Source organism: Zalophus californianus, chromosome 1 (genome assembly GCF_009762305.2).
Source record: "Zalophus californianus isolate mZalCal1 chromosome 1, mZalCal1.pri.v2, whole genome shotgun sequence".
Taxonomy (NCBI): Eukaryota; Metazoa; Chordata; class Mammalia; order Carnivora; family Otariidae; genus Zalophus; species Zalophus californianus.
In genome coordinates, this window is record NC_045595.1 from 70,261,114 (window position 1) to 70,276,455 (window position 15,342).

A 15,342-nucleotide genomic window follows, 5' to 3' on the forward strand; every position below is an offset into this window, starting at 1 on the left:
GGGCCTGAACTTAAAACCCTGAGGTCAAGGCCTGAGCAGAGATCAAGAGTCGGATGCTTAAGCCACCCAGGTGCCCCTAGGATTATTCCAAATAGAAAAGTATTCCAGATAGAAAAGGCTGATGTTGAAGTCACCTTGGGAACCCACCATCAGGCTCTACCAAAGGGATGCTGCTTTTGGACAAGTGGAAGAGTGTTAAATTAACGATAGGCCCAAAGGCTTGGTGTGAGTTTCCCAGTTGGGCTTCTTTGGCTTTTGCCCACAACCCAGAGAAAACCCAGGGAAAGGGATTTTTGGGGTGCAATTGGATGTTTAAACAGTGACTGTGTGTATGTTCTTTAGGTCTTGAGTAAAAACAATGTGAATACCTTTTCAAAATTCTTCTCTGTGGTGATCTATTTTCATGTCTCAACATAGCTTTTATTTTAAAAATTATTTGTAGTCGGCCATATAGCAACAGCGTTTTTCTTTTGAGGTTTCTGTCCTGAAAATATTCCCATTTTACCTACAGGACTGTCAGAAGCATTACATTAGAGAAAGCAGGGAAAGGGAACAGCAGGAAAGAACCAGGGAGCTCCGTGCTGAGGCCTGGTGTCCCACCTGACCCTTTCACAAAGGAGACGGTGGAGATGAAAGGAGAAGTGGCCGGTCGATGGGGACTGTGCATTAGTCAGGTTCCTGGAAATGCTCAGGAGAAAGGCATCCATGTGCTCTTGTAGGTTTACCTGGATCAGCTGATGTCCCTTACTGCTGTGGAACCCTAGCGTGTGGCCCGTGTGCCCACATCACCTGGGAACTGGTTAGACATGCAGACTCTCGGGCCCCAGACCCACTGAGTCACAACCCACATTTTAACAAGATCTTTCGGGGCTTCCTGTGCAGATGAAAGTGTGGGATGAGCAGTCACCATAAAGCATAGTAAGATGATTTTAGAAACCAGTCATTGAACCATAGGATTCTAAATTAAAGGCTACACAAGGCTCTGGAGCAATGTCTTACAGTCTAGCCAAGAGAAGAAAAACATTTGTATTGCAAATATTTCATATATCCATATTTTTAACCTTAAGGAAAAAACTGTGAGCCAGATGATGATGATGTGACCCTGTGTTTGTCTTGTACTTACATTCTAAGTACTTTATATGGATTTGTGCATTTAATCCTTAACACAACCATATGAGGTTAAGTGCCATTATAATTTCCATTTTATAAAAGGAAACTTACGTGACCTTGTCCAGAGTCATAGAGCTAGTAAGTGATTTCAACCTGTGTAGAATGGCTCAAGGGCCTTCTGCTCTTAAACCATTATGCTAGCAGTTCTCAAAGTGGGGTCCCTGCCTGGCAGCATCAGTATCACCCAGGATTGTGTTAGAAATGCACGCTCTCGGGCCCTGCCCCTGACCTGCTGAGCCAGACACCCTGGGGTGGGGCCCGGCAGACTGGGTTTTAACACGCCCTCTGGCTGATTCCGATGTACATTGTCCTGTGCTGGTCCACATTTCATAGATAACCATGGGTGTTTGCTTTGCAACCCCATCTGGAGCTTCCTGGGTATAATCTGAAACCTGCCCCCATTCAACGTGGGTAAGGGGAGAGATGAAGGAGGCAGGCCACTCCAGATTGGTAGGTGGCAGGTTTTATAAGCAAAGAGAACTTTCATAGGAGGCTTCCCTTGGGCAGCTGAAAGACAGTGGATCCCCACACCTGCCTGCCAAACCTTAGACATTTTATATAGAGGCTTTAACTGGATTTAGTCACATACTGCACAGGTGTTCTCAACACCACATCACCATCTCAAGGCTGTGACCTTGGAGCAGCCTCTGGGAGCAGGAAAGGCAAGGGGAACCCACATTCCAAGGACAAGGAGGGCATGGGGAGCCTCCGAGTGCCCGGGTCCAACTCACAGGTCAACTGATGGTGGTCACATCTCTTTGTTGGCATCTCCTAACACAGGTCACCTACGTTAAGATCACATTCAAGGGGGACACTGCTCTATATTTGCCATCTCATGATAGACTTAAATTCTCTTTTGTTCCTTCCCATTCCATCTCCTTCCTTTCTCCAATGAAATGTTTAGGTGTCCTGGAGGGGTGAAGTGTTAATAATAATTTCAGGACAGTAAGCTCAAAAGAAGACGCTTTATTGCCAACGTGCTGTTTTCTCTGTAAAATCAAATTCACAAGACTGGCTCCTGGCCTGAAGGAAGTCTGGGGCATAGATCAGAAGATGGAGTTTTGGTCTGGCAGGTTTGGTTTCTGTGGCCAGTCCTGTGTCCCAGAGCACGCCGCTTGCTGGGCAGGCCCTTGCTTTTCTCCGACACTGTCATACCACCTGTGTCTTGAGTTAATGGGAAGCAAGTCCTGTGTGTGGAAGAGAAATGCTCTTGAATAATGAAATTATGTGCAGGATGTGGACATAACTGTTCCGTGGATTCTGAACTGGTTTAGATGGTTTTCTTCCCTGTTAACTGATCTAAAAGAGGTGCTTTTGGTTGACAACTGAAGGACAGATTTAGCATTTGGGTTGCTCTGTTAGCTGTGGATATAGGAGACATTCTCTTCCGGTCACCTTGTGGGAGTGATAGTCACCCTTTAACCTTCAAAACAGCCTTTGAAAGAAATGCTACTCCCATTTGCAGTCAAAGCAACTGAGGCTGAGCTGGGTTGTCGCTGTCCAGGGTTCCGTCGCCCTGCCTGGGGTCTGCCTTCCAGCACAGCCAGGCATGAAGCTAATGGAGTCGAAGGCCCTTCCTGGCTTCATCTCAAACAATCGTTTCTAACCCGCAGGGTGGGTGCTCACAGGGACACCGGGCTCCCAGGAGAAGCAGCTTGCTCACACCACGCGGCTGCGAGGGGCGGCTTGGCTGCGAGGGGCGGCTTGGCTGTTACTGTCCTCAGAGAAAATGTCTGTGCTCTGTGTCTTCTGACCATTGAGGACCTGAACAGTGCAGACACGGAATTGACCTGAAGCAGTCTTGGGCTGCGTGGCGTTCTTGAAGAAGGCCTCTGCTTGTTTGCCCCAGGCCCCTCTGCTCGGGGTGAGAGCGGGCAGGGGGCAGGGCTCAGTGCTGCTGGAGTGAAGTCGCAGGTCGTGTCCCCTCGTGCCAAGCAGGGCGCTGGCATCGGCACCAGGAAAACACTGGCGAAGAGTGAAGTTCTGGGGTTGTTTCCTTGTGGTTTGCCGTGCAGCAGATTCCCACCGCTTTCTCAAGGGAGTGCCTAAGGAAACCTGATTTCATAATTTTTTTCTCATCTGGACACTCCTGAGGCTGTTACCCAACTGCAAGATTCCTCACCCGATCCCTGGCGGGTGGCAGGATTGGAAAAGAGCATATGGAATTCTCTGGGGTTTACCCAGTGCTCTTATAGCAGGTTTTGGTTTTCTGAGCCTGTGTCCGGTCCTCAGAGGCAGCCGCTGATGGCCAGGATGTAGGGGGCCACATCAGTGTTTTGCACAAAGGGCAGTTTTCAGGTGTTGAGCACTAACCAGTAATTATCATCTGGAAAAGCAGAGATGGAGAAAACACCAATTGGCAGTGGGAGCCTAGCTGGAGCTTGATGGGGAGCCCCAGGCCGGCCCCATGGGACTCTGTGCATAGCTGGGCTATAGCCCACCCTGCTGAGCTGTTCAAGTTCTCCGGCTGGTTCCAAGGTGAAGCCCGAGAAGCAGCACAAACTGCACATTCCTCTGGTGTGAAAGGGAAATCTCAGGCTGCTGGTGGAGGGCTGGGCTGCGTGGAGAATGGCTGGATGGGAGGTGGTTGTGACATCCGCCCCAGAGCAGGCGCCACCAGGATCCCACCCCGGTGTCTGTGTTGACACAGGATGGCCAGCAGCATGTGAGCGAGCCGTATAGGACTCTCTCCTGTAGGTCACGCAGGAGGAAGGAGCTGACCCGGCTTATCAGTACTGGCCTCAGCATCGTTTGCTCATGCTGTTCATGACCTTGGTCTCCATCCTGGGCTTTGGTTGGTAGTATCCACGGCCACCCCACGCAGGCCTCCAGTGATGTCAGTTGCTCGGGGTGGTCCTCTTCCTGGGGTGCAGCTACCAGCATAACCCCAGGGCTGGTTGGGGACAAGGCTCACTAGGGCCTGTGTTCTTTTGGGGTCCCCTTGCTGCTCTGTCCACTTCTGGCCCTTGCCATCCCCAGTCTTCTTGTATCTGAACTCCCAACAGCATCTCTCACCTGGCACTTCCTGCTTGCTCCTCTCTATTATGCCCATTTATGCAAGCATCTTACCTGCTTAAGAGTGAGATTCATGTATTTACTCAGCAGATGGTGTACCGTTAAGTGTGCCAACATGGGGGGCCCACCGATCAGGGCCTCCCATGATAGCTCTCTGACCTTGGGCAGTTTCTTCACGTCTAAAGGGTGGACAGCAGTAATGCTTTTCTCCTAGGATGAATGTAAACACCGAAGGAGATGGTAGCCATCCAGCACTTGGCAGACTACCAGCGTGTGGTGAGCAGTCATCAGTTAGCCATTGCTAACCACCAGGTTAGCCCTCATTAAATATCCCAGTGATGGAAGGACACCAGAGATCAACACTGAGTGTTCCAGCCTAGGGTGGGGTGGATGATTATGGCGTCCAGTAGTCTCATGGTTATGTCCGTGGACAAGCCACTTGGCCTCTCTCCCTGTCCGGTGTGTTAAATGGGGATCATATTTATGTCATGGAGTTGTGCTGGGTTTTAAGTGAAATAGGCCATTCCATTGTAAGATGGCCAGGGTAGCAGTTGACGTGTAATAGAGACTCAGCAGTTGTTTCATTTCTTCTTCCCTGCCTCTTCGGGAGCTTGCCGTGGTGCTCTGCTCTCAGCCCACCTCGGAGGGGAAGGTGAGCCAGTAAAACAGCAGCTAAATGTAGCCAGACTGTACTGTCAGGTCTGTGCTCTTGGCAGTGCTGCCCGTCTTCCACCCCCCAGTGCACAGACCGGGCCCCACGCTGCCAGTGGCCGGACAGTCCCTGAGACCAGCTCCGAGGCTGCGGTGACAAATGAGCACCTTGCACTGAGAGGAGTGGCGGCCTCGGTCAACCCATTTGCTTCTGGCTTGAGACCACAGCTGCTTATTAGTTGATGCCTTTCCTTTGAACTCTGCTTCTTTCTCAGCAGTTTCCTTCATCATCCCTTTGTGTCACATTGGACTTGAGCCTGCCCTTTTCCAGATGGCTTCTCTCCTCCCCGCTCCCCCCACCCCCTCAGGGAGCTAGGAGGGAAGGGGGGCGATTCTCTGGGACATTTGCTTCTCTTGGGGTGACAAGATATACACTGGGGCTTTTATGTTTTCACCCCTATCTGGGCTGTCGGTCAGACACGAGCCTTTCTTTCCAAAGACTGGTCTGGGAGAAAACAAAATCTTCCTGTTTTTTTGAGTATCAATTATGTGTTGGTCTCCAAATAAGACTCCACTGCCTTCAGGTGACTTCCATAGCCCAGGTGGGAGGGGACGTGGGCCATTTGTAAAAATTACATTCAACCAGGCACCTGGGTGGCTTGGTCATGAATCGTGTGCCTTTGGCTCAGGTCATGATCCCAGAGTCCTGGGATTGAGCCCCGCATCAGGCTCCCTGCTCAGCGAGCCTGCTTCTCCCTCTCCCTCTGCCTGCCGTTCCCCCTGCTGTGCTCTGTCTCTGTGTGTCAAATAAATAAATAAAACTTTTTTATTTTTTAAAGAATTATGTTCTTTATGGCCTTGGCTGTAGCTGTTTTCGGTGGGCCTCACCCTATTCCTATGCCCACTTCAAGGTCTACCTCAAAACAGTTATTTTGTTTGTTTGTTTTTTAAACCAAATAATGTGTGTCTTATGGGTCTTAGTAGTTAATCCACTTGGGCTGTTGGGCCAAGTCTAAATTATTTTGAAGCTAGATGAAAGGCAACAGCTACGCCAGGGATGAGGCTCTAGCTTGGGAGGAGAGTGGAAGCATCATGCCTGGGAAGACAGTCCAGAGCCCCTCTTTTCAAAAACTGGACTGAGGTGGCTCTCGGTTTCCTTACAGATGTATCCCCTGAGCAAATTTAAATGAAGTCATCTAAGTAAAAGTACATTTGTGTGCCTTGCCGGGTTTGGAGTGGGGGATTGCTGTTGCTAATCACTTGCTGTCTGAGTGTACCACTGTGGTCTGGGGAAGGCTCAGTCAGGGATCAAGGTAACAAAAGAAGGCTTTTCCACTGCCACGTAGTGGGGCAGTGTTTGGAACAGGTTTATGTAGTCCCAGTATATGTAGTTACGTGTTGTTTGGTAACTTAAAATATTGAGGTATAACTTACAGACCGTAAAACTCAGCTACTTTAAATGGACAGTGTAACGCTTTTTTTTTTTTTTTTAAGATTTTATTTATTTGACAGGGAGAGAGCAAGCAAGCACAATAGGGGGAAAGGGAGAAGCAGGCTCCCCGCTGAGCAGGGAGCCTGATGAGGGGCTCGATCCCAGGACCCTGGAATCATGACCTGGGCTGAAGGCAGACACTTAACCGACTGAGCCACCCAGGTGCCCCCGGTGTAATGCCTTTGAGGAAATTCTCAGAATTGTACAACCATCACCCTAGTCCTGTTTTAGAACATGTGTATGCCCTCCCCGTGTGAGCTCCCTCATGCCTGCTCACAGCTAGTCCCATTCCCACTCCTGGCTGCAGCCACCACTAAGCTGCTTTCTTTCTGTCTCATTCGCCTGTACTGGATACTGCATAGGAAGGCATCCTACAGGGTATGGTATTTTGTGTCGGGCTGCTTCTGAGCGTACATCACTTGCTCCATGTACCAGTCCTTCATTCCTTTTGAAGGGAGGCTGTGTAGCTCTCCAGGGGTGCAGATGTACCACGTTCTGTTTATCCGTTCACCAGGAGAGGGTCATCTGGGTTTGTGTCCACTTCTGGCTATTATGAGTAAGGCTGCTGTAAACATTTGTGTACAAGTTTTGTGTGGATATAGGTTTTTCGTTCTCTTGGGTAGGGGCCTAAAGGACTTGTAAAGTCTGTGGCCTTAGGCCATTCATCTGACTTCTCAGAGCCTGAGTTTCCCTGCCAAAAAGTATGGGGACACGTGTGTCTAACCTACCAGCACTGTGTGTGGCCGAGGTGACTGGGGCCGAGTAGCCATTGAAAGATGTCTCCCTGCCTTCAGGGAGGGCACCTGGGTGGCTCAGTTGGTTAAACGTCTGCCTTGGGCTCAGGTCATGATCCCAGGGTCTTGGGATTGAGCCCCACGGTGGGCTCCCTGCTCATAGGGGACCCTGCTTCTCCCTCTCCCTCTACCCCTCCACCCCACTCGTGTTCTTTCTCGCTTGCTCTGCTCACTCTCTCAAATAAATAAATTAAAAAAAAAATAAAGATGTCCCCCTCATCAAAATGCTTTGCCAGATCGGCCTAGTCTGGGAGTCTGCTAGCTGTCTTCCAAGGGAGGACTGACTGGGAAAGGTGCAGTTTTTACAGTGGTGGACCCGTTGTCCTGCTGGGCCACGGGGAGGAGCAGGAACACCCCAGATGGAAAAGCCGGTGAGAGACGGTCCCTGCAGAAGGAAATAGGCACATGTGACACCAAGCCAAACCAAATTCAAAAGCATGTAGACAAAGCTTTAAATAAAGGACATTTATTTTGTAATGCCTGGAAACTTAGCACCAGTGGTGACTCACTTAGAATTTCTTAGGGCAGAGGTGGGGGGCATCTTTTTAGCCTGTGGCTTTCAGGTTCTGAACCTTCCGCCCCTTGCCAGGGGCAGGGCCAGACAGTAAGTACTTATTAGGTTTACTTCCTGGAGGATGGGGGGCGGGGAACTGTAGGGATGCTTTTTCAACTGACAGCTGCTGTTCCTGGTCAGAGTGAGAGAGGGATAACCCACTGATTTGTGGACCATTCTCTCTGACACCTAACTGCCGGCTCCTGTCTCAACTGGGCATATCGAAAGCTTATTCAATGTTTAGGGTTTTTATAAATATTATAGAAAACAAAACCGTTAAAAAAAATTTTAAGGTAAGAGGAGAAATTATCAGGGAGGGGACTGGAATCAGGTTCTAAAATAAGTTGAAAAACAATGTTCTAATTATTTAAAGAAATGACCTATGAATAAGCTAGAACACATAACCAAACAACCCAAAATGCAAATATAGTGGGCAGTCATGAGTATCTTTTCTCTATTCATGGATACTGGTGACTTGGCCTTTGTGTTACAAGGGGGCAGTGTCTCCTGAGGTCTTGGCGTGTGTGTGCGTGCGCGCACGCGCGCACACACACATATATTTCTAATTTAATTGTATATATACATGTACTTATGTCTGTATATACACACACGTTTGTACGTGTGCAAAATATTCATTCATTTATTTCCTCCAAAGATATGTGAAACTGACATAGGAGAAATGTTATCAAAATTAGGTTAAGAAGTGATGAGAGCTAATCGTTCACACAGCTTCAGGAGAATCTTTCCACCACAGTGCAGTACATAAATGAGTGTGGTGAGGGCTGCCAACCAGAGTTTCTCAGAGAAGTCTGATAAGGCCAAAATGTCAAGGGGGCCTTGTCGAGCCTCTTAATGTGATGAGAAGGCACGGGTTCCTGGGGGGATCAGGTTGTGTGCTGGAACCTTCTTGCCCTCCACTTCATTGGTGAGGCCTGCAGTTCTGCGTCAGACTTCCTCTCCGGCCGCCCCACCGCCTGCCCCGCCCCTGCCCCATTCTCCCACTGTGGCCCCGTGGCTCCTTCCCCTGCCCACGTCTGATCTGACCCTGGAACCCCACCCCCCCACCCCTGCTGCCCCTGGCCCCTTTGTTTTCTTCCCTGTGGGGGTTTCTCTCAGGCCCCAGGGCGTCGCCGCGAGCTTCCCACTGGCTACATCTCTGAATTAGGCAGGGCCTCACCTCTCTTCAGGGCCTGCCCACTTGTAGATATTGGGGATTTCTTGGCTGGCATCTCATGTCTATTATCGGGAGCTGTAAAATGGCTGCCAGGATTTATTCTCCAAGATTTGTTTTGGGCCCAGTTTAATTTGCGTAAAGTTTGCATTGCTGATTTTCATCCAAAGCCAGTTAGCCGAGACAGCCCAGGACAGGCCGCCCTCTCTCTGCTCAGCCAGCCCAGGGCCACTCATTCCAGTCTGGCTTCATGATTCCACCTGCCCACCCAAGGATAGGCACTGGATTCTTTTCTCCTTGCAAACCATGATTTGGCACCTCCAGCTCCTGGGAGGGCGTTCCTGCTGCGGTGGGTCTCCTGCTGCAGGGGGTTGTGCATGGCCCTCTGCCTGGCACATTATTCCCGTGATGACCTCAGCCGCTGTCCCCTTTGCCAGTGTTGTTTGGTAACTTAAATCTTCTGTCGCATGCGCCTGTCTTGCTGGGGAACAGCAAGCCTAGGAAATGGAGTGCCCATGTCCCCCTGTCCCGGCAAGAAGCCCAAATCCTATCTTTCTGATTTACCTCCCACCCCGTCCGGTCTCTTAACTCTCTCAAGAAAAGAGACTACTCGTCGCTATTTTCACAGCCATTTAGGATTGCCTTGAGTTAATCGACAGCCTTGACCACCCCTTCCCCCCATTTCTTTGTACTGTAGCCACAATTTTTTCTGAAATATAGCTCTTACATGGATACTCCCTCTTTGAGAACCGTCCAGTGTCTTCTGCTCTCCCAGCATGGAAGTCCAGACTCCTTTAAAGGGACTTGCCAGGCCTCGCACACCTTGGGCCCCTGCCCAGCCGTTGCCCAGCTGGGACATGTGGGCGGCCTGTTTTCTGTGTGCCTTGGAAGGGGTAGATCTCGTGTCCTGGTCGGCACAGAGCCTGCTGCACGCCTGATCCACGTTAGTTGGATACTGCAAGAGGGGTGCTATGTGTACGGTATATCTGCTTTGCTGCTGGAGGCATATTATACTTCTTTTTCTAGGACTTAGACCCTAGTTTTTTCATGTTACTATAGAGGTTTGTGGCTGTCCTTTTACTTTGGTGTTTGAACATCCTTTGAGTGGAAGTGGATTGATTTGCTAGCGCTCCCTTGGACAGAACTGGAGCCTCCCTTTGGAATGTTGTTCCCATGGAGAGAGAAACAGGACCATGGTTTCTTGTAGATTGAATATTTAGAAAGTCGGTGCTTGGAAAGTGCAGCCTGTACTTGTCTTACTGTTTAAAGGCATTGTTGGTTCTTTTCCTACCTCATTGTTCTCACCCCTGCCCCCTCATTTCTTGGAAGAGAAGCCCAAGACACACAATTACAGGGCTTGTCCTGGGCCTCATGACCTTGGTAGAGTCTCCTATGGAAACTTAAGCCTCAGAGCCCCGGTGCCAGGGACCTCTCCCCTACACCACAGATGCTTCTTGTTCTGCTTCTGCTTCCTGAATGTTGTTGATGTGTGCTGGGCTCGGCCTCACCCTTGTATCGTCTATGGCTCCCTAGCTCAGGACACAGCCAGACTGGCCCTCGCACAGTCCTTGCCACGCAGCCTCACTTGCTGTGACTTTGGCCGTGACCTTGGTCGGGTCCTTAATGTCTCAGTTTTCTCATCTGTGGAATGGCTACCATGACAGCACCTACCCTGCAGGGTTGCCGTGAGGATTAAGGAAAAAGCACATTAAATCCCCCGGACATAGCAGGGACCCTATGAATGTTAACTGCTGCCCCTGCTGGGAGTCTCTTCTGATACTGAAATTCACCATGGTTCTCAAGCTGACATCAGAGGTGTTACTTAACCTCTCTGGGTCTCAGTTTCCCACTTTAAAATGGGGCGAGTTTAAGTTCCTATCCTGTTGTATTTATTGATAATCTGTACAGAGGGCTATTGAACATGACCTGGCCATAGGAAGTGTGCTCAGTAAAGGTCTGCTGCTTCTGTTACTGATTTCTCTAAAAAGCTGCATCAGGGAGGATCCCGGGACCCTATATTGTAGTCAACTGTATACTTTCTGAAAAATATTTTAAGTAATATTTTTCCCCATCAGTAAACAGTCACCACAAAAAAATATTAAAATTTGTAATGCTATCTAAATGTCAATATTTTTATGGCTGTCCTAACTATTTTTCCTGTGTTTTTATTATAAATCAGTACATCTTCTCCCCATTGGGATTATTTGTATTTATAAAAACATAACAGGAATAACAATGCACATGCTTTAATAGCTCGGGGTCAGCAGTGGTTTTTCATTTATACCTCTGACTTCCGAAGCTGGGCTCTGTCAAAGGCCTGGGGACTTTTGGAAGGAATAACAATGCACATGCTTTAATAGCTCAGGGTCAGCAGTGGTTTTTCATTTATACCTCTGACTTCCGAAGCTGGGCTCTGTCAAAGGCCTGGGGACTTTTGGAAGGTCTCTCTGCAGCCCTAACTGAACGGGAAAGGTCACACTTGCCCTCCTGTCACTGTGTGCATGGCGGCAATATGTGTCTGACTGGTTAATGCTAGAAGAAAACCACTGGTCCAAGTGTACATCTTACTGGGTCAATGGTTAGAGCATGTTAAAGCTTTTTTTTTTTTTTTTTTTAAATGAGCTTTATAAAAGGAGACACGAGTGATCTTTGTGGTGGTGGATACAGGAACCTACACAGGTAATAGGATTGTTAGAGCTTACGAGTCACTTGTGGGCGCACAGTCAGATAAGTAAGAATTAGTCTGGGGATATCCGAGTCAGGTTCATGGATTGTATCAGTGTCAGTGCCCTGGGTATGATATAATTTTATAGAATGTCACCACCGCGAGAAAGAGGTGAAAGGTATAAGGGATCTCAGTATTATTTCTTACACCTGCATGTGATTATCTACACATGATTAACTACACGATTAATTCAGAAAGTTAGCTTAAAAAATGTAAGTGTAATTTCTGATTAATACAATCCTGGAGGAAAAAAGCGGCCCCGAATCCTGCTCTCTCACCTTCGGGTGACACGGAGCCCGATTCAAGTATAGCCCGGGTTTCTTTTTCTCCACAGCAGCGGAGGACTCAGTCCTCTAAGTTAAGGGCGGGTAGGCACTAAGCAGGCCCCCAGTCGCAACACCGGTTTCAGCACAGAGGCCTTTTGTTCCTGCTGGGGTCTGTTTCCGGTTAATGAGCCGGGCATGCTGACTCTTGTCTGCGGGGCCAGCAGGCTGGGGGGCCTCCCGCGTCTTTTCCTGCAACACTGCTGCAGAGCACCGTTGTCCAGTGTGAAAACTAACACCTGCAGCGGCACAGGAATCTTCACGTAAGGATTTCTCATGACCCCGCACTGACGAACAATTTACAGCAATTTGAGCTGGACCTCCCCCTCCATCAAGTTAAATTCTGGTTTAAACCAACTCTTACGAATCTCCCTCCCTTTTCCAAGCCGGCAGCCCCCACTGGAGGCGAGGGAAGGAAAGTGCCCGAGGCAGTAATGTACTTCTTTCCAGCTCCCAGAGAAGTGTCGGGTGGAGGAGAGAGCTGGAAGGGGGTTTCAGATTTGGAACCAGATTTCAGGTCTCCTTAAGCTAGAAAATCATTCTGACGGATCTGATTTCTCTGAGCTCATTCACTAGGGTGATCTTTACTTGCATTTAATAAAATATTTAGAGACCTATTGCATTCCTGTTGCAGCTTGCCATTAGCAATGCTACGGAGGTTGGCTTAGTAATACACTTAATTCCCACTGACTTGCTTGGGCTGTTACTGAATGTGGGTCATTATGAAAGCTGAATCAAGTCCTTTGGCTCTTAAGGAATTATTTTGTAGAGTCTTAGTTATAAAGAGTTACCCAGACTTTATTTAGGGCAGAAGTGGCAAGTTTAAAAAATTTTACACTTGGGTCCTAAACCCATTTATGTTCATTCCTTCCTCCACAGAATAAAACCTGTAATACCCTTCTTGGTGTTTGTGGAATTGCAAATCGATTCCTTGCCATTGATTTAAAATAAAACCGTGCAATTTTTCCACAGACTAAAGTATTCTTTCCTTGCACGACCTTTTTCTCCAACAGAAGGAGAAAAAAGACCCACACGTCCTAAAGTGGTCTGCATGCAGCCTCTTAGGACCACAGGCCATTATGTATGTGGTGAAATATCACTCCGTGCGCGTGCATGCATATTCGTGTATGGTAGAAATGGTATCAACCTTTTTGGTGTTGATTAAAAAGAATCTACGACCCTAGTTTTCATGGTAGGGAAACTGGTTGCATAGCCTTAGAATGTAGGCCATTTGGAGAGGGGAGGGGAAGGGCTGCACCATTATGAAATGATCAGCTAAGATTGTTATTTAATAATTATACCGATAGCCGCTTTCTGAAGGATCCCACGCTGTCCGTGTGGTTGGGTCTCTGTGGTTAGCGAGGTCTAGACCCTGGGATGTTTTCTGATCATTCACACACTGGAGGCTTTGCTGCTGACCCATTTCAGTTTGCTGAGTTTATATGAGGCCAGACCCCTTTCTATTCCAGTGCCTCGTCCTCAGCGCCATCAAGTGCGTGCACGCGTGCGCACGCGCGCACACACACGTCAGAACCTTGCAGGATTGGAAGTTAACCCCATCCCCTGAGCCGCCCTGAGGCTCTTCCTGGAACTGGGAAATGAAATCCAGTGGTGCTGAGCGCAGTGTGGGTCGAACCCGGCAAAACCAGCGACCCTTTGTGCCCGACACGCAGGCATGACTTGAAGACTGCTTTATTAGATGGGTCATTTGTTTGGCCGGTTTGTGACATTGGTAGCTCATCGCCACTTTTATTTCTTGCAGTTTTATGTGCTGAAAGAGTTGGCCAGATGACTAAGACATATAATGACATAGATGCTGTCACTCGGCTTCTTGAGGAGGTAAGTGCTTCCGGGGAGGCAAAGAACCGTTTATGATCGACTGATTATAACTTCTGTTGATTAAAGCGTACGCTATTGTCGGTCTCAGTGAAGAATCCCCAAAATGGGGCCCTCTCGGGGTGCAAGGCCTTGCCTTTAGGTTTTGAACTGGTAGCTCTGCAGGTCTTTGTAGCTGTAATTTGCACAAGGCATGTTAGGTTTTAAAAGGAATGTATTAATGACACCAAATAGGAATACTTGCTAGAATACCCAGTCTAAGATCTTTAAAAACCCTTAAAGTATTTTGTAACGCTATATTTTAAGGGTATCCAAAAGTGTCCGAAAAATACATCATTATTATATCTTTGTAATTTTTTTTTAAAGATCTTATTTATTTATTTGACAGAGAGAGACACAGTGAGTGAGGGAACACAAGCAGGGGGAGTGGGAGAGGGAGAAGCAGGCTTCCCACTGAACAGGGAGCCCGATGCGGGGCTCGATCCCAGGACCCTGGGATCATGACCTGAGCCGAAGGCAGACGCTTAACTGACTGAGCCACCCGGGCGCCCCTATATCTTTGTAATTTTTTTGAACTTACCTCAGGTTAAGGGGATATTATGCAGCATAAAAATAACCAAAATCATCGTGGGGAAAAGAAATTAGGGAACTTGCTTAGAATGGGACTAGCTGCTGGTATTTTAGAGACTCTAGCTTTCTCGGTCTCTTCTTAGCATTCTGTTGGCAGTTGAGAATCCCGGTGCTGTGCAGACCTCTACAAGCAGATGAGCACCATATGTATACCCCCATGCCTAGAACCGGCCAGAACACACCAGGTTCTTATAGATATATATTGAATAAGTGCCCATCTTTAAACCTTATCAGTCCTTAATGGCACCACTGCTAACTTAGACCCTCGTTTCTGCTCTGGAACCAAGGCTGACTTTGGGTCATGTTACTATTCATCAGCTCTTCTCCAGGAAGAGAGTAGCATAATGTGGGAGATCGTGAGACAGGGCCATTGCAAGGCATTTTAGGGCACAGGCCTTCTGGTGGTTCTCCAGTTGCCGCCATTATGGTGGCTGGCTTTAGGCACTTGGAAGGCTAGCTTGGTTGGCACCACTGACTTTTGGAAAATGGTTCATCACAGACCCCTTCCCACTGTGTCCATTTCCCCCAACAGTGTCATGCTGTCCGGATCCGCTAGTATTTCCAGCCTCCACTCCTCACCCTACACCTTTAGCCATCAGTCAGATCTTCTGAGGGGGCTCCAATCTGGACCATTCTTTTCATTCCGAGTCCACTCCACTCCTCCAGCCCCCAGAGCCTCAGCAGGGAGATTTCTGTTTCTCTCTGCAGCTGCCCCATCCCAAGCCCACCGTGACCACTTTGCCCCCGACCCCCAACTTAGAGACACTTAGAAGTCCTCACTGTGGCATCCAAAGCCACACACGGATCCCGTTCTGGTGAAAAGAATATTTGTGGGACGCTTTTTTCAGTGGCCTTGTTGTGCCTTCTGTGTTCTGTTTTTAGCAACTCATCATGGCAGTGGTCTGTGTGTATCTGCGTTTTATTTATAATGCCATTCTTCTCCTCGTCTGCGTTTTATTTATAATGCCATTCTTTTCCTCGT

The 15,342-nt window shown here is 48.5% G+C and overlaps 1 protein-coding gene across 14 annotated transcripts in view; it reads left to right on the plus strand.

Moving 5' to 3' along the window:
* Positions 1-15,342, plus strand: part of TRAK1 (trafficking kinesin protein 1) — a 175,142-nt gene that overhangs the window by 119,706 nt on the left and 40,094 nt on the right. For 13 of the 14 annotated variants that reach the window (XM_027582461.2, XM_035725581.1, XM_035725676.1 and 10 more), the window contains one exon: positions 13,657-13,733. The exons of the other annotated variant lie outside the window; for it this stretch is intronic. In XM_027582461.2, coding sequence (XP_027438262.1) covers positions 13,683-13,733 — 51 coding nt within the window. In that variant the 5' untranslated portion in view covers positions 13,657-13,682. The remainder of the gene's footprint in view (positions 1-13,656; positions 13,734-15,342) is intronic. 14 annotated transcript variants of the gene reach the window in all.